This window comes from Herpailurus yagouaroundi, unplaced genomic scaffold (genome assembly GCF_014898765.1).
Source record: "Herpailurus yagouaroundi ecotype Mexico unplaced genomic scaffold, PumYag 189, whole genome shotgun sequence".
Taxonomy (NCBI): Eukaryota; Metazoa; Chordata; class Mammalia; order Carnivora; family Felidae; genus Herpailurus; species Herpailurus yagouaroundi.
In genome coordinates, this window is record NW_024412420.1 from 1,727,351 (window position 1) to 1,748,824 (window position 21,474).

Sequence of the window (21,474 nt, forward strand, 5' to 3'; positions counted from 1 at the left end):
AAGAGACTATAGTATTAGTATAATGTAAACATAACTTTTATATGCACTACAAAACCAAAAAATTCATCTGAATTGTTTTATTGTGATACTTGCTTTATTGTGGTGGTCTGGAACCAAACCTGCAACATCTCCAAGGTATGTAAGTACTCAATTGTGCTGGTCTAGTGCAAAATACACTATGACTAAACTCTGCTGTTGTGTACCACACATAACTGAATGGATGTGACTCTGTACCATTAAACATGATATACAAAAACAGATGGCCAAATTGGTCCATAAGCCATAGTTTGCCAATCCCTGACACAGACTGTTATATTCTAATATATTTTAAAATGTTATTTTTTATTATTCAGAATAAATGACTCTCACTTCCCTAAACTAATAAATTCATGTAAGAGAAGTTATCTATACATTAGACCAATTTTTAATATAGCCTTTAGGAAAACATCTGCCATTTGTACAGTATTACCATGCTGTGATATTTATCATCTTATTAGATCTTTGCATTCCAAGCTAAGGGATAGCTATGAAGAGATTCCTTTTTTCTTGTTTTTTTTTTTTTGAAAGTTTATTTAGTTAATTTGAGAGAGGGTGAGGGAGAGGGAGAGGGAGAGGGAGAGAGGGGGAGAGGGAGAGGGAGAGGGAGAGGGAGAGAGGGAGAGAGGGAGAGAGGGAGAGAGGGAGAGAGGGAGAGAGAGAGAGAGAGAGAGAAGGAGGGACAGAGAGGGGGAGAGAATCCCAAGCAGGCTCAGCTGACAGTGCAGAGCCAGACATGGGGCTTGATCCTGCGACCCTGAGATCATGACCTGAGCTGAAATCAAGAGTCGAATGCTTACCCAGCTCAGCCACCCTGGTGTCCCAGAGATTCCTTTTTCTATGAAGACTCAAAAAAGTTACGTGACTTGCTCATGGTCACAAAGTTAGGTAATGACAAAGTTTTGAGTAGAAAACCAGAAAATATGCTCAGGTCTCTTGACAAAAGTTTGTTCTCATTCCAATACACCATACTATTTCATTACTTTATGATAATGCCTTCTATTACAAGCCAACATATTTAAGGAAATTAATCTATAGCAAAATATATATTATTTCACTTGATATAATGAAAGAATTCTCTATCAAATGTAAATAGGCAAAACTTTTCAAACCTTGGTCCTTTCGGGAGATGATGTCTCCTGGTAGAGATAGACTTGTGGTTATTTTAGGACAGTGTAGTTCTTGGACACACATTTTTGCTTCACCTTCCCTAGGATTTTCTGGTGGTAGATGGCTTGCTGCTTCTGATAAGTAAGTTAAGGTATTGTCCTTCAAACCGGCCACTTCAAGTGTAGATCCACTGTCCTGTATAAACTTTCTGTCCTCTTTGGATACATCAATGACTTTCTGGTGCTTTTTGGAAAATTCAGCCAAGGACTCCATTGCACTTTCAAAGGTTGAATGGTACTGAACCTGCTGCCGTATCCATTTAGAAAGTCCTAAGGAAAAAGTAAACCCAGGGAAGAAACTTTGGTTATTTAGTTTCTTAAGACATTATGTATTAAGAAAAGCCTTAGATAATTTTTCTAATGAAGTAATCTATATGAATTTAGGGTATATAGAATGATTCTCTACACTAAAAACTATAGAAAAAACTATAGAAAGTTTATGAAAGAAATTGAAAAAGACACAAAAAAATGGGAAAACATCCCATGCTAATGGATTAAGCTCTTAATTGTTCTTCTGAACAAATATTGTTAAAATATCTATACTATCCAAAGCAATCTATGCATTCAATGCAATCCTTATCAAAATAACACCAGCATTCTTCACAGAGCTAGAACAAACAATCCTAAAATTTGTATGGAGCCAGAAAAGACTGAATAGCCAAAGCCATGTTGAAAAAGAAAACCAAATCTGGAGGCATCATAATTCTGGATTAAAAAGCTGTAATCATCAAGACAGTATGGTACTGGACAAAAACAGACATACAGATCGATGGAACAGAACAGAGAACCAGAAAAGGACCCACAAATGTATGGCCAACTAATCTTTGACAAAGGAGGAAAGAATATTCAATGGAAAAAAGACAGTCTCTTCAGCAAATGGTGCTCAGAAAACTGGGCAGTGACATGTGGGAGAATGAACCTGGACCACTTTTTATACCATGCTCAAAAATAAACTCAAAATGGGGGCACCTGGGTGGCTCAGTCAGCAGAGCGTCTGACTTCAGTCCAGGTCATGATCTCACAGTCTGTGAGTCTGAGCCCGTCGGGCTCTGTGCTGACAGCTCGGAGCCTGGAGCTTGTTTTGGATTCTGTGTCTCCCTCTGTCTCTGTCCCTTCCCCACTTGTGCTCTCTCTCTGTCTCAAAAATAAATAAACATTACAAAAATTTTCAAAATAAGCTCAAAATAGATGAAAGACCTAAATGTAAGACAAGAAACCATTAAAATCCTAGGGGAGAAAACAGGCAACAACTTCTTTGACTTCGGCTGCAGCAATTTCTTACTAGACATGTCTCTGGAGGCAAGGGAAACACGAACTATTGGGACCTCATCAAGATAAAAAGCTTCTGCACAGCAAAGGAAACAATCAACAAAACTAAAAGGCAACCGATGGAATGGGAGAAGATATTTGCAAATAACAAATCGGATGAAGGGTTAGTATCCAAAGTCTACCTATAAAGAACATATCAAACTCAACACCCAAAAAACAAATAAGTCAGTGAAGAAATGGGCAAAATGAACAGATACTTTTCCAAAGAAGACATCCAGATGGCTAGCAGACACATAAATAGATGCTCAACATCACACATCATGAGGGAAATACAAATCAAAACCATGATGAGATACCACCTCACACCTGTCAGGATGGCGAAAATTAAAAACTCAGGAACCAACAGATGTTGGTTAGAATGTGGAGAAAGGGGAATCCTTTTTGTACTGTTGGTGAGAATGCATACTGGTGCAGCCACTCTGGAAAAAAGTATGGAGGTTCCTCCAAAAATTAAAAATAGAGCTACCTTACCACCCAGCAATTTCACTACTAGGTATTTATACAAAGGATACAAAAATGCTGATTTGAAGGAGCACATGCCCCCTCCCCCCAATGTTTATAGCAGCACTATCAACAAGAGCCAAATTATGGAAAGAGCCCAAATGTCCATTGACTAATGATGAATGGATAAAGAAGATGTGGTATATATATACAATGGCGATCAAAAAGAATGAAATCTTGCCATGTGAAACAGGTGGATGGAATTAGAATGTATTATGTTAAGAGAAGTCAGTCAGAGAAAGACAAATACCATATGATTTCACTCGTATGTGGAATTTAAGAAAAAAAGATGAACATAGGGGAAGGGAAAGAAAAAGAAGATAAAAAGAGGGAGGCAAACCATAAGAGGTTCTTTTTTGTTGTTGTTGTTTTTTAAGTTTATGTATTTACGTTGAGAGAGAGAGAGAGAGAGAGAGAGAGCGAGCGAGCAGGAGAGGGGCAGAGAGAGGAGACAGAACCCCAAGCAGGCTCCACACTGTCAGTGCAGAGCCTATGTGGGGTTTGAACCCATGACCCATGAGATCATGACCTGAGCCGAAATCAAGAGTTGAATGCTTAACCTACTGAGCCACCCACGCACCCCTAAGAGACTCTAAATTCAGAGAACTAAGGGTTGCTGGAGGGGAGGTGGGTAGGGGGCTGGGCTAAATGGGTGATGGGTACTAAGGACAGCACTTGTTGGCATGAGCACTGGGTGTTAAATGTAAGTGAAGAATCGCTTAATTCTACTTCTGAACCCATTATTACACTATATGTTAACTAACTTGGATTTAAGCAGGAAAAAAAAAAAAGATTCTCAATATTTTTCCTGCCTAAAAATCTTCACATGTACACTATGCTTAGTATTGCTCAGGTATCAGTACCATTTTTCTTTACATGCAGTGATTGTCAACTGAAGGGAGGGAAGAGGGAGTGGGAGTAGAGTGGAATGGGAGAAATGTATTATTTGTCAGTTTAGAATAACTGGGGAAATAAGGCAAATCTAATTTCATCATAATTCCCCACAAATATTGCCTACGTATTAATTTTAGAGAAACTAGAAGTTGTAAACAACACGATCTTCCATTCCAACTTTCTAACTTTGATTCCCTTCACAAAAAATAAATGCAAGATTCCAGTCTCATAGGTTTTTTTGTTCCTCTTCTCCCCCAATTCCAAATATGTCTTAAACTATCCTGGAAATGAAAGGAATAACAATGTTACCATGGACAAATCATGTCCTATTTGAATATTTATGATATATTTTTTAATATATAAACAATTAAGTTGTAAGGGACATGATTTGACCTATGACATGTGAAACTGTAAAACCTTGAACCATATTAAAAGTATACGTGTTTTGTAGTATGACTTATTTCAGAATGAAATTCAAAATCAGATATTCACTTTTAGAAAATAAATATTCTCTGCTGGTGTTACTATCATCATCTTCTGGAGTAATTTAAAAAGTCACTATGGTATTTTAAGTTAAAAGAAAAATAAGGCAGGGCTTCAAACAACTTGAACTCCTATACAATCATTTACATACATTCCTTTAGTTTTTGTTTTTATCGGAGTTTTTCTATATTTAATGCAAAATGAATTGAGTTCTGTAGTTAATGCAAATTCACTTCAAATAAAAATTAGCCATCAAAAGGAATTTGTACATTGTTGCGCTAGTATTATCTAGATAGGAAGATTTCACACTTTTATGAGTCTCAGAGAAAATAAATAAAAACCATACAGAAATAATGTAAAATTCTTAATTTAAAAAATCTGTTGGCAGTGCCTAGCTGGCTCAGTAGGCGGAACATGTGATTCTTGATCTTGGTGTTTAAGTTCGAGCCCCACATTGGGTATAGTGACCTACTTAAAAAATAAAATCTTTAGGGGCACCTGGGTGGCTCAGTTGTCAAGAGCTAGGCTCAGGTTGTTGTCTCATGGTTCTTGAGTGTGAGCCCTACATTGGGCTCTCTGCTATCAGTGCAGAACCTGCTCGGATCCTGTCTCCTTCTCTCTGTCCTCCTACTAGTGTGTGCTCTGTCTCTCTCTCAAATCAAATCAAATCAAATCAAATCAAATCAAATCTTTAGGGGCATGTAGGTGGCTCAGTCGGTTAAGCATCTGACTCTTGATTTTGATTTTGGCTCAGGTCATGATCTCACTGTCGTGAGATCAAACCCTGCACTGGGCTCTGTGCTGAGCATGGGGCCAGCTTGAGATTCTCTGTCTCACCCTCTGCCCCTCTTCCCCACTTACGCCCTCTCTCTAAAATAAAATTAAAAAAATTTTTTTAAGATATATAATTTATTTTCAAGTTAGCTTGGAATGCTACTCGGCAAGGACAAAGAACGAAATCTTGCCATTTGCAACAACGTGGATGGAACTGGAGGGTATTATGCTAAGTGAAATAAGTCAGTCAGAGAAAGACAGATATCGTATGTTTTCACTCATATGAGGAATTTGAGAAACTTAACAGAAGTTAAGTTTCCATCTCTTTCCATGCAGGAAGAGAAGAAAAAAAAAAGTTACAAACTGAGAGGGAGTCAAACCACAAAAAACATTTTTTTAAATAAATAAATCTTTTAAAAATTCAACAAGTCTGAACTATAAGGTAAGAAGTACTAGATGTTCAAATAAGAAAAACTTTTCAGATTTTGCATTTTTTAACTGAAGTTAAGAAAAACATTTGACAAGAAGACCATTTAATTTTTTAACTTTTTAAAGATTTTATTTTAAAATAATCTCTACATCCAATGTGGAGCTTGAACTTATAACCCCAAGATCAACCCTGAACCAGCCAGGTGCCCATAGAAGAATATTTTAAAGAAGGATTTCCCTTAAAGTTCTTTATTTTGTTTGGTTGGGAAAAATAATTATACTGATTAAACATCAAAGTTTTCTAAAACTGAAAAATTTTAGTATTATACTCGCCTCTTTGACGTGTGGAACTTTTTGTAATCAAAGAAAGCCTTTTCAGTGCAAAATGTCAGTTTGCTTTTGAAAACTCAAAGAATCTGAGCTCCACCTGCTGACTAAACATAAGCACTTAATATTTTGCTTTTAGTTATGTCTGGCCCTAAGTGCAATGGGTTGCTTTACATGGAAAGAGCAGAAAAGACTAATAAAGCAGCACTTGCTGCTTTAATCCAGGTGTATACATTTTAATGCCAAACCAAATACTAGGCTCTGAAATAGAAAAAGTAGAGTCCATACCCATAGGTAGTTTATCTGAAACAAATTTAAAATTTTGCATCTCTTTTTATCATCGTCGTATGAACTTTTTAGCTTTGAAGATAATAAAGATGCAAGTATTTCCAAACTAAATACTATAGGCACATAATATTTGTTCATCTGAGTGGGGAAAAATGGCCATTCACTATATCTTGAGGCCTACAGTGGAGCTTTTTTCCTTTTAGAAAATACTAGCTCTAACATGAACTCTGTAACAGCTGAAGCATTTCTAAACAAACAAAAAGCAATCAACAATCTTCAATATAATCAAGAATGAAAGAATGAAGAATCCTAAGCAGCCAAAGGAGATGTGCTTACATGTAAACACTTATTTTTTGGAAAATTCATTTGTGAATAGCCTTTTCCCTGATAATGATAAATAAATAATTACTGTTACTGAATTAAATCCAACATTCTACAAAATTGAAGGATACTAACTGATTAATACTATGTTAGTTAGTAACTAGATTCTCATCTATAAAGCTTTTTTTGTAAACACACAAGCATTAAAAGGCTAGATTTCCTGTCAATATGAATTTTTCCATATTTGATCTATTAAAAATCTGTCCCTCCCCAATTTTTAAAAAATTTATTCAATTATTTTGGGGCACCTGGGTGGCTCAGTGGGTTAGGTGTCTGACTTCAGTTCAGGTCATGATCTCACGGCTCATGAGTTCTAGCCCTGCGTCAGGCTCTGTGCTGACAGCTCAGAGGCTGGAGCCTGCTTCCGATTCTGTGTCTCCCTCTCTCTCTGACCCTTTCCCGCTTGCACACTGTCTCTCTCCTAAAAATAAACATTAAAAAATTAAAAAAAATAAATAAAAAATAATTTATTCAATTTTTAATTCAAACGCTTTGGGATGCAGCGAAGGCAGTCCTGAGAGGAAAATACATTGCAATCCAGGCCTATCTCAAGAAACAAGAAAAATCCCAAATACAAAATCTAACAGCACACCTAAAGGAAACAGAAGCAGAACAGCAAAGACACCCCAAACCTAGCAGAAAAGAAATAATAAAGATCATAACAGAAATAAACAATATAGAATCTAAAAAAACAGCAGAGCAGGTCAATGAAACCAAGAGTTGATTTTCTGAAAAAATAAACAAAACTGATAAACCTCTAGCAGGCTTCTCAATAAGAAAAGGGAGAGGGGGGCGCCTGGGTGGCGCAGTCGGTTAAGCGTCCGACTTCAGCCAGGTCACGATCTCGCGGTCCGTGAGTTCGAGCCCCGCGTCAGGCTCTGGGCTGATGGCTCAGAGCCTGGAGCCTGTTTCCGATTCTGTGTCTCCCTCTCTCTGCCCCTCCCCCGTTCATGCTCTGTCTCTCTCTGTCCCAAAAATAAAATAAACGTTGAAAAAAAAAATTAAAAAAAAAAAAAAGGGAGAATAAACTGAGGGTTGATGGGGGGAAGGGAAAAGTGGGTGATGGGCATTGAGGAGGGCACCTGTTGGGATGAGCACTGGGTGTTGTATGGAAACCAATTTGACAATAAATTTCATATTTAAAAAATAGTAAAAAAAATAAAAAATCTTTTAATAAAAAGATAATCTATTCGATTATTTTGAGATCGAGAAAGAGAGAGAGTGTGCAAGTGGGAAGGGTTCAGAGAAACAGAGGGTGAAAGAATTCCAATCCCAGTGCAGAGCCCGATGCAGGCTTGAACTCAAGTACCGCAAGATCATGACTGGAGCCAAAGTCGGATGCTTAACCAACTGAGACACCCAGGTGCCCCTGTCCAAATTTTTTCTTTAAAACCAGCAGTTATTAGGGGTGCCTGGGTGGTTCAGTTGGTTGAGTGTCTGACTTCGTTTCAGGTCATGATCTCATAAGTTCGTGAGTTCGAGCCCTGCATTGGGCTCTATACTGACAGCTCGGAGCCTGCTTCAGATTCTGTGTCTCAGTCTCTCTCTCTCTGCCCCTCCCTGGCTCGTGTGCTCTCTCTCTCTCTCTCTCAAAAATAAATAAACATTAAAAAAGAACAACAACCAGTAGTTACTAAATACCAATGACTGTTATTAACTCTTACTCTAAACCCAGCTAAGAATCTTACCAGATATATACTGTGCAGGGTTACTACTAAAGCGATTATCCACAAGAATAAGAGCTCCCCAATCATTTTTGTGTCGAATACACCTATAAAAAAAATAGGGAGAAAAATCAAACAGAAATAACTTTGAAAATAAAAGCCAGTCTTCTTGTGAGATAGAAGATTGAGAAAAATCAGTGATGTCAGTAGTATATTCCTCTAAGCCTTATTATAAGCAAGATTATAGAAACAACTCAATACAATGTACCAAAGTAGGTATATTAAAAATCTCCTACTTTTGTCAACTCTTGATAACTTACATCAAAAAATGTTTATATGCATTCTATTTTGAAAGCCAAAAATTTATAGAAAATATTTACAAACCCTTACTTAGCTAAACAAATTATTTTTTTTTACCTTCAATGTCATTTTAGTTGTAGAATTTATGTAGATAAACTTTGTTCTAGTTTAATGAGTTTTTATCATGAATGAATGTTTAATTTGTAAAACAAACAACAAACTTGGGAAGAACCAATTGATTTGATCATGTAGTTTTTCTCCTTTAAACTGTTAACATGGTAGATCACACAGGCAAAATTTCAAATACAGACCCAGACTTTCATTCCTAAGATAACCACATGTTGTTATGGTGTATATTCTTTTTACAGATTGTTGAATTTGGTTTGCTAAAATATTTTTTAATTTTAAAAATTATTTAAAAAAATTTGAAGTGTGTAATTCAGTGACTTTTAGTACATTTACAAAGTTGTGCAACCTACACCACTATCTATCACACATTTTTATCTCACCCAAAAGAAACCCAGTGTCAATCAGTCACTCTCTTTATCCAATTATTCCCCCTATTCCCTGGAAACCACTAATATACTTTCTATCTCTATAATTTGCCTATTTTGAAATTTTCATATAACCGGAATCATGCAACATACAACATGATTCTTTCAGTTAACATGATGTTTTTTCAAGGCTACGTGTTATCACATGTATCAGTACTTTATTCCTCTTTTTAGCTGAATAACATTCCATTGCATTTATCCATTCATAAGTAAATGTGCATCTGGGTTGTTTTCACCTTTTGACTATTATGAATAATGCTGCTATGAACATTTGGGTACAAGTTTTCATATGAATCCAACCAGAAGTGGAATTGCTGGGCTGTACAGTAATTCAATGTTAACTTTTTGAGGAACACTTTTGTCTGAAGCAGTTGCACAATTTTACATTCCTGCCAGCATTGTGTGAGATTTCCAATTTCTCCATATCCTCACCAGCACTTGTTATTATCCATATTCTTCATTAAATGTACTCTAGGAAGTGTGAAGTGGCATTTCACTGTGGTTTTGATTTGCATTTCCCTAGTAACTAGTGATGTTGAACATATTTTCATGTGCATACTGGCTGCTTGTGTATCTCTTTTGGAGAAATGTCTACTAAAAGTATTGGTCCATTTTTAAATCGCATTATTTGTCTTTTCATTGTTGAATTATAAGAGTTCTTTATAGGGGCGCCTGGGTGGCGCAGTCGGTTAAGCGTCCGACTTCAGCCAGGTCACGATCTCGCGGTCCGTGGGTTCGAGCCCCGCGTCAGGCTCTGGGCTGATGGCTCAGAGCCTGGAGCCTGTTTCCGTTTCTGTGTCTCCCTCTCTCTGCCCCTCGCCCGTTCATGCTCTGTCTCTCTCTGTCCCAAAAATAAATAAACGTTGAAAAAAAAAAAAAAGAGTTCTTTATATATTCTGGATACTACACCCTTAGACATTTGATTTGCAAACATTTTCTCACATGTGTGCGTTCTATTTTTTAGCATTGTTCTTTGAAGAACAAAAGTTTTAACAAAGTTAAACAAAAGTTTGACAAAGCCCAATTTATCTAATTTTTAAAGTTGTTTGTGCTATTGATGTCATATTTAAGAAACCATTGACTACCAGGGTGCTTGGATGACTCAGGCGGTTAAGTGTCCAACTTCGGCTCAGGTCATGATCTCGAGGTTCTTGAGTTTGAGCCCCACATTGGGATCTGTGCTAACAGCTCAGAGCCTGGAGCCTGCTTCAGATTCCATGTCTCCTTCTCTCTCTGCCCCTCCCCCACTCATACTCTTTCTCAAAAATAAAATAAACATTAAAAAAAGAAAAAGAAAGAAAGAAATCATTTCCTAGGGGCAACTGGGTGGCTTAGTAGGTTGAGCGTCTGACTCTCGGTTTCGACTCAGGTCATGATCTCTCAGTTAGTGAGCCCTGTATTGGGCTCTGCTCTGATAGCACAGAGCCTGCTTGGGATTCTCTCTCCCTCTCTCTTTGCCCTTCCCCTGCTCATGCTCTCTCCCTCTCAAAATAGTCATTTAAAAAAAAAAAAAAAAGCAAGAAACCATTGCCTAGTCCAAGGAGTCTAAGAAGACTTACACCTTGTTAGTCTTTCACCCATCTTGAGTTACCTTTTGTATATGGTGTGGGGGTAGAGGACTAGTTTCATTCTTTTATATGGATATGCAGTTATCCTAGCACCATCTGTTAAAGACTATTTTTTCCCCCATTGGATTGTCTTAGCACTTTTTAGGAGGGCGTGGTGGCTTAAACAACAGGGATTTATTTCTCACAGTTCTTGAGGCTAGGAAGAACAGATAGAGGTGCAAACTGATTTAGTTCCCTGGTGAAGGCTCTCCTCTTGGCTTACAGAGGTCAGCCATCTCACTGTGTCCTCACATGGGTGGGGGTGGAAAGAGGGAGAAGTAAAGGAGAGAAAGAATCAAGTCCTCTGATGTCTGTTCTTATAAGGGCGCTAATCCCATCATGAGGGCCCTGCCCACAGGACCTCATCTAAACCTAATTACATTCCATAGGCCTCATCTCCAAATAGCATTATGTAGGGGATAAGGGCTTCAACATATGAATTTGAAGGAGGCACAATTCAGTCCATGGAGGTAAGAAAATCATATGATATATGAAAAGATGCTAAGTGCTAGGGAAGAAAAACAAAAAGGGAAACAGAAGAGGGAATATTGGCAGAGGGTGCTAAATTTTAAATGGGGTGATTTTTGAGCACCTGAGAAAACATTACTTGAACAAAGATTCTTCACAGGTCAGGGAATGAGCTGTGTGTGTATCTGGAAGGGAAGTGTCTAGCAGAGAGAAATGCAAGGGCAAAGTTTCTGCAGCAAGAGCTTACCTGACATGGTCAGGAAACAGCATGGAGCACAGTATACCTTCTATGATGTACCCTCTTCTCTCCCTTTAGGTGTAGGGTCTTTCTGGGGTATATAGGATGATTTGGTAGTTATCTAGCTGTGTTCATGGGACATGAGGAGCCTAGGGTCCTCCTACTCCACCACCATCTTCCTCTCCCTCTGTCTTGGCACTAATAAGCTCACTGTAAACATGGAGGTTAGTTTCTGGACTTTCAATTCTACCCCCTGTCCTACATGTCTATATTATGCCAGTACAACACAAGTCTCAATTATTGTAGCACTGCAATAAGTTTGAAATCGAGAATGGTCAGTTCTCCAATTTTGTTCTTCTTTTTCAAAATTTTTGTGAGTATTCTGGATTTCTTTCAATTTCCATATAAATTTTAAGATCAGCTTCTCAATTTCTGCAAGAAATCCAGCTGGGATTTTGGCTGGGATTGCACTGAATCTCTACAGATCATTCTGGGGGATGCTGCGATCTTTACAGTAAGTCTTCCAATCCATCATCATAGAATTCTTCCATTTATTTAGAAATTTCTTTCAACAATGTTTTGTAGCTTTCAGTGTACAGGTCTTGCACTTCTTTTGTTACAATTACTCCTAAGTATCTTTTGACGTTATTGCAAATGAAAAATATTTATTTTTATTGAAGTACATAGTTGACACACAGTGTTACATGAGTTTCAGGTTTACAACATAGTGATCTGACAAGTCTACACATTATACTATGCTTACAACAAATGTAGCTACCATTTGTCACAACACTATTACAGTATGCAAATAGAGTTTATTAATTTCATTTTTGGATTATTCACTGCCATTGTATAACGTGATGGATTTTTGTATACTTTTTTTGTATACTTTTGTAACTTACTGAACTTGTTTATTAGCTCTATTAGTTATAGTTTATGGATATAAATTTCCATGTAGAATATCATGTCATTTGCAAATTTTAAAATAATTTTACTTCTTTTCCAATCCAAATTAATTTTTCTTCTTTTTTTCTTGCCTAATTGCCCTGTGTAGAACCTCTAATACAATACTAAATATAAGTGGTGAGAGTGGACATCCTTATCCTGTTATCAAAAAAGTTTCAGTCTTTCTTTTTTTAATGAATGTAATTTATTGTCAAATTGGCTTACATACAACACCCAGTGCTCACCCCAACAAGTGCCCTCCTCAATGCTCATCACCCATTTTCCCTTCTCCCCCAAGCCCCAATCCACCCTGTTTCTTCTCTGTATTTAAGAGTCTCTTGTGGTTTGCCTCCCTCCCTTTCTGTTTGTAACTATTTTTTCTCCCTTCCTTTCCCCCATGGTCTTCTGTTAAACTTCTCAAGATCTACATATGAGTGAAAATGTGTATCTGTCCTTCTCTGTCAGTCTTTTATCATTAAGATGTTAACTACAGGTTTGCCATAGACGCTCTTCTATTTCTGCTTTGAGGGTTTTATCATGAAAATGTGTTGGATATTGTCAAACGTTTTCCTCATCTTGAGAAGATGTATTTTATTCTACTTAATCTATTACATTGATTGATTTTAGTTGGACTAACAAAATTGGCTGGATGTTGAATCAACCTTGCATTCCCAGGATAAATTCCGCTTGGTCATTGTGTATAATCCTTTTAGTAAGTTGCTGGATTCAGTTTTCTACTTTCTCTGTTGAGGATTTTTGCATCTATACCCATAAAAGATAATGCTGTATTTTCTTGTGACGTCTTCGGCTTTGGTAACAGGCAATACTGGCCTCATAGACTAAGTTGGTATATGTTTGTCCTTCAATTTTTCATAAGAGTTTGTAAAATACTGGTGTTAATTCTTTAAATATTTGCTAGAATTCATCAGTGAAGCCATTTGGTCCTGGGCTTTTCTTTGTGGGAAGTTTTCTGATTACTTACTATCTCTTTACTTTTACAGACCTATTCATATCTATTGTATCAGTTGCAGTAGCTTATGTTTTCCTATGAATTTGCCCATCCTTAAGTTATAAAATTTGCTGTCATCCATTGTTCAAGGTGTTCTTTTATAATGCTTTATGTTTTTGTTAAGGTTGGTAGTTACATCCCCTCTTTCATTCTTAATTTTAGTAATTTAAGTCCTTTCTGTTATTTTCTCTTGGTCAGTCTAGTTAAAAGTTGTTAGTTTTCTTGGTCTTTTCAAAGAACCAACTTTTGTTATCCTTATTTTTTCTATTGTATTTTCTATTCTCAATCTCCTTTATGTCCATTCTAATATCTATTATCCTTTTTGATCTGCTGGCCTTGGGCTTTGCTTGCCCTTCTTTTTCTAATTCCTTAAGTTAGGAGGTTAGATCATTGATTTCAGATCTTTCTTGGGGCGCCTGGGTGGCGCAGTCGGTTAAGCGTCCGACTTCAACCAGGTCACGATCTCACGGTCCGTGAGTTCGAGCCCCGCGTCGGGCTCTGGGCTGATGGCTCAGAGCCTGGAGCCTGTTTCCGATTCTGTGTCTCCCTCTCTCTGTGCCCCTCGCCCGTTCATGCTCTGTCTCTCTCTGTCCCAAAAATAAATAAACGTTGATTTCAGATCTTTCTTTTTAAAAAATATAGGCACTTACAAGTATACATTTCTCTCTGAGCAATACTTTCATTTTATCCTCAAAATTTTGGTACTGTGCTTTCACTTTCATTCGTCACAAGGTACATCCTAGTTTCTCTTATTTCTTCTTGGATCCATTGGTTAAGAATGTATTAATTTCCACTTATTTATGAATTTCCTATTTCTTCTCCTGTTATTATTTCTAGTTTCATTCCACTGAAAGCAGAAAAAGTACTCTCTATGATTTTAACCATTTAAAATTTACTGAAGACTTATTTTGTACCCTAACTTATAGTCTATCCTGAAGAATATGCCACATGAACCTGAGGAGGGTGGAGTGTAATAGATATACGTTAGGTTTGTAATTCTTGGTTTTAAGTGTTCAAGACTCACATTAAAAAAAAATGTTTAAGGTGCCTGGGTGGCTCAGTCATTAAGCATCTGACTTTGGTTCAGGTCATGATCTCATGGTTTGTCAGTTCAAGTCCCACACAGGGTGAGCTTGAGCCCCACTTTGGGTGAGCAAGATACCTGCTCTGGGTGAGCTCGAGCCCTGCTTCGAGTGGGTCCCGCTTCTCGCTCTGCCTCTCCCCTCTCCCCCTCTGCTCTTCCTGGGATTCTCTCTCTCAAAAACAAAAACAAAAAAAGTTGGGGTGCCTGGTTAGCTCAGTCGGTTAGGCATCCAACTTTGGCTCAAGTCATGATCTCGTAGTTGGTGAGTTTGAGCCCTGCGTCGGACTCTGTGCTGACAGCTCAAAGCCTGGAGCCCACTTCCGATTCTGTGTCTGTCTCTCTCCACCGCCCCCCCCCCCCCATCACGCTCTGTCTCTCTCAAAAATAAAAACATTAAAAAAATTAAAAACAAAAAAATTTATTTATTTTGAGAGAGAGTGCAAGCTGGGGAGGGGCAGAGAGAGACAGAGATTCCCCAACAGGTTCCATGCTGTCAGAGCAGAGCCCAACATAGGGCTCAATCTCACAAACTGTGAGATTATGACCTGAGCTGAAATCAAGAGCTGGACATTTAATCAACTAAGCCACCCATGTGCCCCAAGACTCACATTCTTTATTGATTTTCTAATTGTTCTATTATTGAAAGTGGGGTAATGAAGTATCCAACTATTTAACTGTTGAATTGTATATTTCTGACAGTTTTTGCTACTGAAGATTTAGGGCCTTTTTGTTACCTGCATATATGTGTTTAATAGTTGCATATCATTCTTGGAGTGAAAAATTTATTATTATAGACTATTTATTGTCTCTAGTAACAGTTTTTAACTTAAAGTCTAGTTTGTTTGATACTGAGTATGAGCAAACCAGCTCTCTTTTGTTTACTGTTTGCATGATATGTCTTTTCCCATCCATTTACCTTAATCTATTTGTGTGTGTGTGTGTGTGTGTGTGTGTGTGTGTGTGTGTGTGTTTATTAACTAGAGTGTTTCTCTTACAGGCAGCATATAGATGGGTCATTAAAAAATTCCTTTTTGCCAATCTTTGCTTTTTGACTGTTGTGTTTAATGCATTTACATTTAATGTAACTACAGATTAAGGCAGGATTTAGCTATTTCATAAATACTTTTTTTACTATTTGTTTTCTATAGGTCTAATTTTTTTTGTTCCACTGTTTTCCCATTATTGCCTTCTTCTGCATGCAATAGATATTTTTAGGTATCCTGTTAATTATCTTGTCATTTCTTATTATTTTGAATTATTTTATTTGTGGTTGCTTTGAGGACAATTAACACCTTAACTTATAACAATTTAGTTTGGATTAATACCAATTTCAATAGTATACAAAAATGTTACTCCTATATAATGCTGTTCCTTCCCTCTTCATCTGTGTTATTACTGTAATATAAATTGCATCTTTATACATTGTATGCCTGTACAGAAAGGTAACAGGAGGCCAAAATGCTTATCCTAGGAAGGCCTGCATACAAGGTAGGTTTTGGTTGTTTTAAGAACTTAGGTTTCAGGAGGGTTCCAATCATTGATGGATAAGAAGGGCTCCCTGTGTCGAAAATGTTCGTGCTAACAGTGATTGATGCTGACCACCCACTTTGCTTTTAAGAGGCTAAACTTTGGAGAAATGCTAGGCAGAGGCTGCCTATCTGACCAGCCCCAAATAAAAACACTGGGTGCCAAGTCTTTTGAGTTCTCCTAATTGGCAGTATCTCACACATGTCACCAAAATCACTGCTGGGGAATTAAGTGTGTCCTGTATTACTCCACTGAGAGAGGGGCCTTGGAAGCTTTGGCCTGGTTTTCCCTTGACTTTGCCCATGTGCCTATTCTCTTTGCTGATTTTGCTTTGTATTCTTTCAATGTAACATATCCTACATATGCATGCAACTATATGATGAGTATATCCCTGCTCCTAGTGAATTACTCAAACAGTGGTGGTTTAGGGGGCCCCAAGGCAATGCCTATTACCACATATTTAAAATGATTGCTTTAATGCAGTTGTTTAAAAAAAACAAATAGGATTAAAAAAGCTATAAAAATATATTTATATATATCAAGTTTATTTTGAGAGACGGTGAGGGAGGGGCAGAGAGAGAGGAGGAGAGAGAGAGCCCAAGCAGGCTTGATTCAGGGCTCAAACTCACGAACTATGAGATCATAACCTGAGCCGAAGTTGAACGTTTAACTGACTGAGCCACCCAGGTGCCCCGTTTATATTGTTTTTTTTTAATATTTATCTATGAAATTACCTTTACAGATGTTCTTTATTTCTTCATATGGATGAATTACTGCCTAGTGTTTCACCATTTCAACCTGAAAAGGACTCCCTGTAGCATTTCTGGTAGGACAAGTTTTCTGGAGATTCATTCTCAGTTTTTGTTTATTTGGGAATGTCTTCCTTTCTCCTTCATTTTTGAAGGATAGTTTTGTTAGATATAGACTTGGTTGACAGTCTTTTTCTTTAAATATGTCAGCCCACTGCCTTCTGCTTGCCATAGTTTCCAATAAGAATTCTAAGGTTAGTGAGTATTGAGGATGTGAGGAGTATGTGAGAAATTATATTATTATATTATATTATATTATTTAATTATATATAATATATAACATATAATATAATTATAAATTATTATATTATATTATATTATATTATATTATATTATATTATATTATATTATATTATTATTATATATGAGGAATTGTTTCTCTCCTGTTTTCTAGATTCTTTGTCTTCAGCAGTTTGACAATGACATATCTACGTAAGGATCTCTTTAATTTTTAACTACTTCAAACTTGCTGGTTCTTAGATTTGATGTTCTCCATCAAATTTGGAAAGTTTCCAGCCCTTTTTTCTTCAGCTAATCTTTCTGTCCCTTTCTCTCTTCTATCCTTCTAAAAGACTCCCAGTATGTGTACACTGGTATATTTGATGGGGACCCTGTGACAATGATCATTATTCTTCATTCCTTTGTTTTCAATTACTCAGACTGGATAATCTCAACGGACTTACCTTTAAGTAAACTGATTCTTTCTTCTTTCTGGTCAAAACTGCTGTTGAGTCCCTCTAATGAATTTTTCATTTGTTATTGAATTTTTCAAATCCAGGATCTCCATCACTTTTTTTTAAGTTTTATTTTTTTATTTTCAGAGAGAGAGAATCCCAAGCAGGCTCCACACTGTTATTGCAGACCCTGACACAGGGCTTGATCACATGAACTGTGAGATCGTGACCTGATTCAAAACCAAGAGTTGGACGCTTAACCAATTGAGCCATCCACGTGCCCTTCCATTAAGTTCTTTTCACAAATTCTATCTTAGGGGAGCCTGGGTGGCTCAGTCATTTAAGCGTCTGACTTCAGCTCGGGTCAGGAACTCATAGTTTGTGAGCTTGAGCCCTGTGTTGGGCTCTGTGCTGACAGCTCAGAGCCTGGAGCCTGCTTTGGATTCTGTATCTCCCTCTGTCTCTGCCCCTCCCCTACTCACGCTTTCTCTCTCTCTCTCTCTCCTTTAAAAATAAATAAACATCAAAAATTCTGGGGCATCTGGGTGGCTCAGTTGGTTAGGTGTCCAACATCGGCTCAGGTCATGATCTCACAGCTCGTGAGTTCGAGCCCCGCATCAGGCTCTGTGCTGACGGTGCAGAGCCTGGAGCCTGCTTCGGATTCTGTGTCTCCCTCTCTCTGTCCCTCCCCCAACTCGTGCTCTGTCTCTTTCTCTCTCTCTCAAAAATAAACATTAAGGGGCGCCTGGGTGGCGCAGTCGGTTAAGCGTCCGACTTCAGCCAGGTCACGATCTCGCGGTCTGGGAGTTCGAGCCCCACGTCAGGCTCTGGGCTGATGGCTCAGAGCCTGGAGCCTGTTTCCGATTCTGTGTCTCCCTCTCTCTCTGCCCCTTCCCCGTTCATGCTCTGTCTCTCTCTGTCCCAAAAATAAATAAACGTTGAAAAAAAAAATAAAAAAAAAATAAATAAAAAAAAATAAACATTAAAAAACATTTAAAAAATTCTATCTTATTGATTCTACCTTCTTTTTAAAAATTCTATTTGGTGAGGGGCAGCTGGGTGACTCAGTTAAGCGTCCGACTCTTGGTTTCAGCTCAGGTCATGATCTCACAGTTTCATGAGTTCAAGCCCTGTGCTGGGCTCTGTGCTGACAGTGTGGAGCCTGCTTGGGATTCTCTCTCTCTCTCTCTCTCTCTCTCTCTCTCTCTCTCTCACTCTGCCCCTCCTCACTTACACTGTCTCTATCTCTCTCAAAGTAAATAAACTGAAAAAAAAATAAAAATCTATTTGGGGAGACATCATTTTCATAGTTTCCTATAGTTCTTTAGACAGAATCTCCTTAGTTCTTTGACTATATTTAAAATAGCTTTACATACTAATTACCTCAGGGGCACATTCTATTGATTGCTTTTTTCCCATGTGTATGGGGCAGACATTCTTTCTTTGCGTATGTCAAAATATTTGTTGAAAAAAGTACATTTTAAATAATACAATGTGGCAATTGTAGAATTCTGATTCTTCCCTCTGCTCAAGGATTTTTGTTATTGTGACTTAAAAAAAAATGTTTCTTTAAAGTCTGTATTCTATCATGTGTGACCATTGCAAGATCTACTCAGTGATCAGTTAATGAGTAGACAAAATTTTCCTTAAACATCCATAACCAATATATGTCTTATTTGCCAAGAGGCTTTGCATGTCTTTTGACATGCTTTCGATCCTCAGCCAGGCAGGTGACAACTCTACCTTAGTCTTCACTTCCTGTTTCAACACAGCCAGAGGTGAGAGCACAGGGCCTTCTCAGTCTTTCTTGAGCATGTGTACATCCCTGGTTATATGCACCATTGTACAAACAGGCATGGCCCACTAGAGTCTGAGAAATACATCAGAACTTTTGAAGCGCTCTATGGAGACCTCAGTTCCTAGCTTTTCCCATTAAACTGTAGTTAGCTTATTATTTGCCGGAAAATTTAGTCACTGTCTCAGGATACTGTGAAATTAAACAACTAATTGCCTGGGTGAACTCCTAGTCAGGTCAAATAAAAATAGCCTTGTGAATGGGGTCTTCCAAGAAATGGGGTCTTATGGAAGAGAGGTTCCATAATGACAATTCTCCAGGAATAAGATCCAGCTGCCACTGTGGCTAGCAGATTGCTTGCTTTCACCATGATTTACAACTATTATGAACTAGGAGAAAGGGAAATGGGAACTGGGCAAGTGAAAATGCCATAACACTCACTGTTCTTAATGAGATTCGGCCATTTTCATGAATATTTCCTGGAATGCTGTAAACTGGTTAATTTACAGTTTTGAAAAAGTTGATTCTACCTATTTTGCTTATTTTCTCATTCCTTTGTTAGAGATTTTCAGAGTTCTTTTGTCATTTTTGTGCATCTAACCAAATTTGTAAATATTTTGTTACAAATATTTTCATCTAAGTTCATGACAGATATCAGTCTGTAGTTTTTCTCTTTCTTGTTTTTATATTGTCTTCATCTAGTTTTGGTAGAATAGTGCTGGCCTCATGAATTGGGAAGGGGTCTATTTTCTAGAAAAAATCATATGGAATTGGTGTTATTTCTTCTTTAAATGTTTGGTAATATTTATTAATGAACCTATCAAAGTGATTTTTTTCAAACTACAAATTAAATTTCTTTACTAGGCAGAGGATTATTCAGGTTATCTATTTCATCTTGAGTGAGTTTGGTATTTTGTGGGTTTGGGAGAGTTAGTCTGTTTCATATAAGTTGTTGAATGTATGCATATATTTTTTCCTCATATTATCATTTTAACATCTGTAGAGTATATAGTAATATGACCTCTTTTATTCCAGATACTGACCATTTGTGGCTTCTTTTTTTTTGTCAGTTTACCTAGAGGTTTATCAATTCTACTGATCTTTTTAAAATCGATTTTTTAACTTTTAGCTTCACTGATTTCATTGTTTTTTGTTTTCAAATTCATTGATTTATACTTTTATCTTTATTATTTCCTTTCTTCTGTTTGCTTTACATTTATTTTGCTCTTCTTTTCCTAGCTTAAGATAGAAGCTGAGATTATTGATTTGAGACCTTTTTTCTTGTTCAAAATAAACATTTAATGATATAAATTTCCCACTGAGCACTGCTAAAGATGCAGCCCACATATTTGGATGTATTTTCACTTTTGATTAGCTCAAAATATTTTCTAATTTTCCTAAGACTTTCTCTTTTACCTTTCACCTATGCATTATTTAGAAGTATGTTTTTAATTAACAAGTATTCAGACATTTTTTTTTCTGTTATGTGTTACTGATATCTAATTTAATTGTTTAATTTCATTTTGGTCAGAGAATACTATGATTTCAATTCTTTTTAAAAATGTAAACTTTGGGGCACCTTGGTGGCTCAGTAGGTTGAGCGTCCAACTCTTAATTTCAATTCAGGTCATGATCCCAGGGTCAAGCCCTGCATGGGGCTCCATGCTCAGTGTGGATCCTACTTAAGGTTCGTTCTCTCTCTCTCTCTCTGTCTCCCCAGCTCGTTCTAAGATTAAAAAAAAAGTAAAGTTACTCATCCAGGATATCATTTATATTGGTAAATGTTCCCTGTGCACTTGACAAAATGTTTATTCTAATATTGTTGCATGTAGTGTTCTATAATATCTATTCAATCCAGTTGGTTAATAACATTGTTCAAGTCTTCTATATCTTTATTGGTTTTCTGTCTACTTTTAGTATCTATAACTGAGAGAGGATATGAAATCTCTAGCTATACTTGTGAATTTGTCTATTTCTCTATTCAGATCTGCCAGTAGTTCAAATATATTTTGAAGTTTGATTTTTAGGTGCATACACATTAAGGATTGTTGTATTTTATTGGCATATTAGCCTTTTCATCATCATAAGATTTTCCTTTTTAATACTCCAATAATACTCTTTGCCCTGAATTCTACTTTGTCTGATATTAATATAGTTATTCCAAAACGTTCACTTGTATTTTGAATTCT

At 37.1% G+C, this 21,474-nt stretch overlaps 1 protein-coding gene across 1 annotated transcript in view; it reads right to left on the minus strand.

Moving 5' to 3' along the window:
* The window catches only part of BRIP1 (BRCA1 interacting DNA helicase 1), a 210,707-nt gene that overhangs the window by 6,261 nt on the left and 182,972 nt on the right, over positions 1-21,474 (minus strand). Inside the window, 2 exon segments of the mRNA XM_040496925.1 lie at positions 1,149-1,475; positions 8,300-8,382. Coding sequence (XP_040352859.1) covers positions 1,149-1,475; positions 8,300-8,382 — 410 coding nt within the window.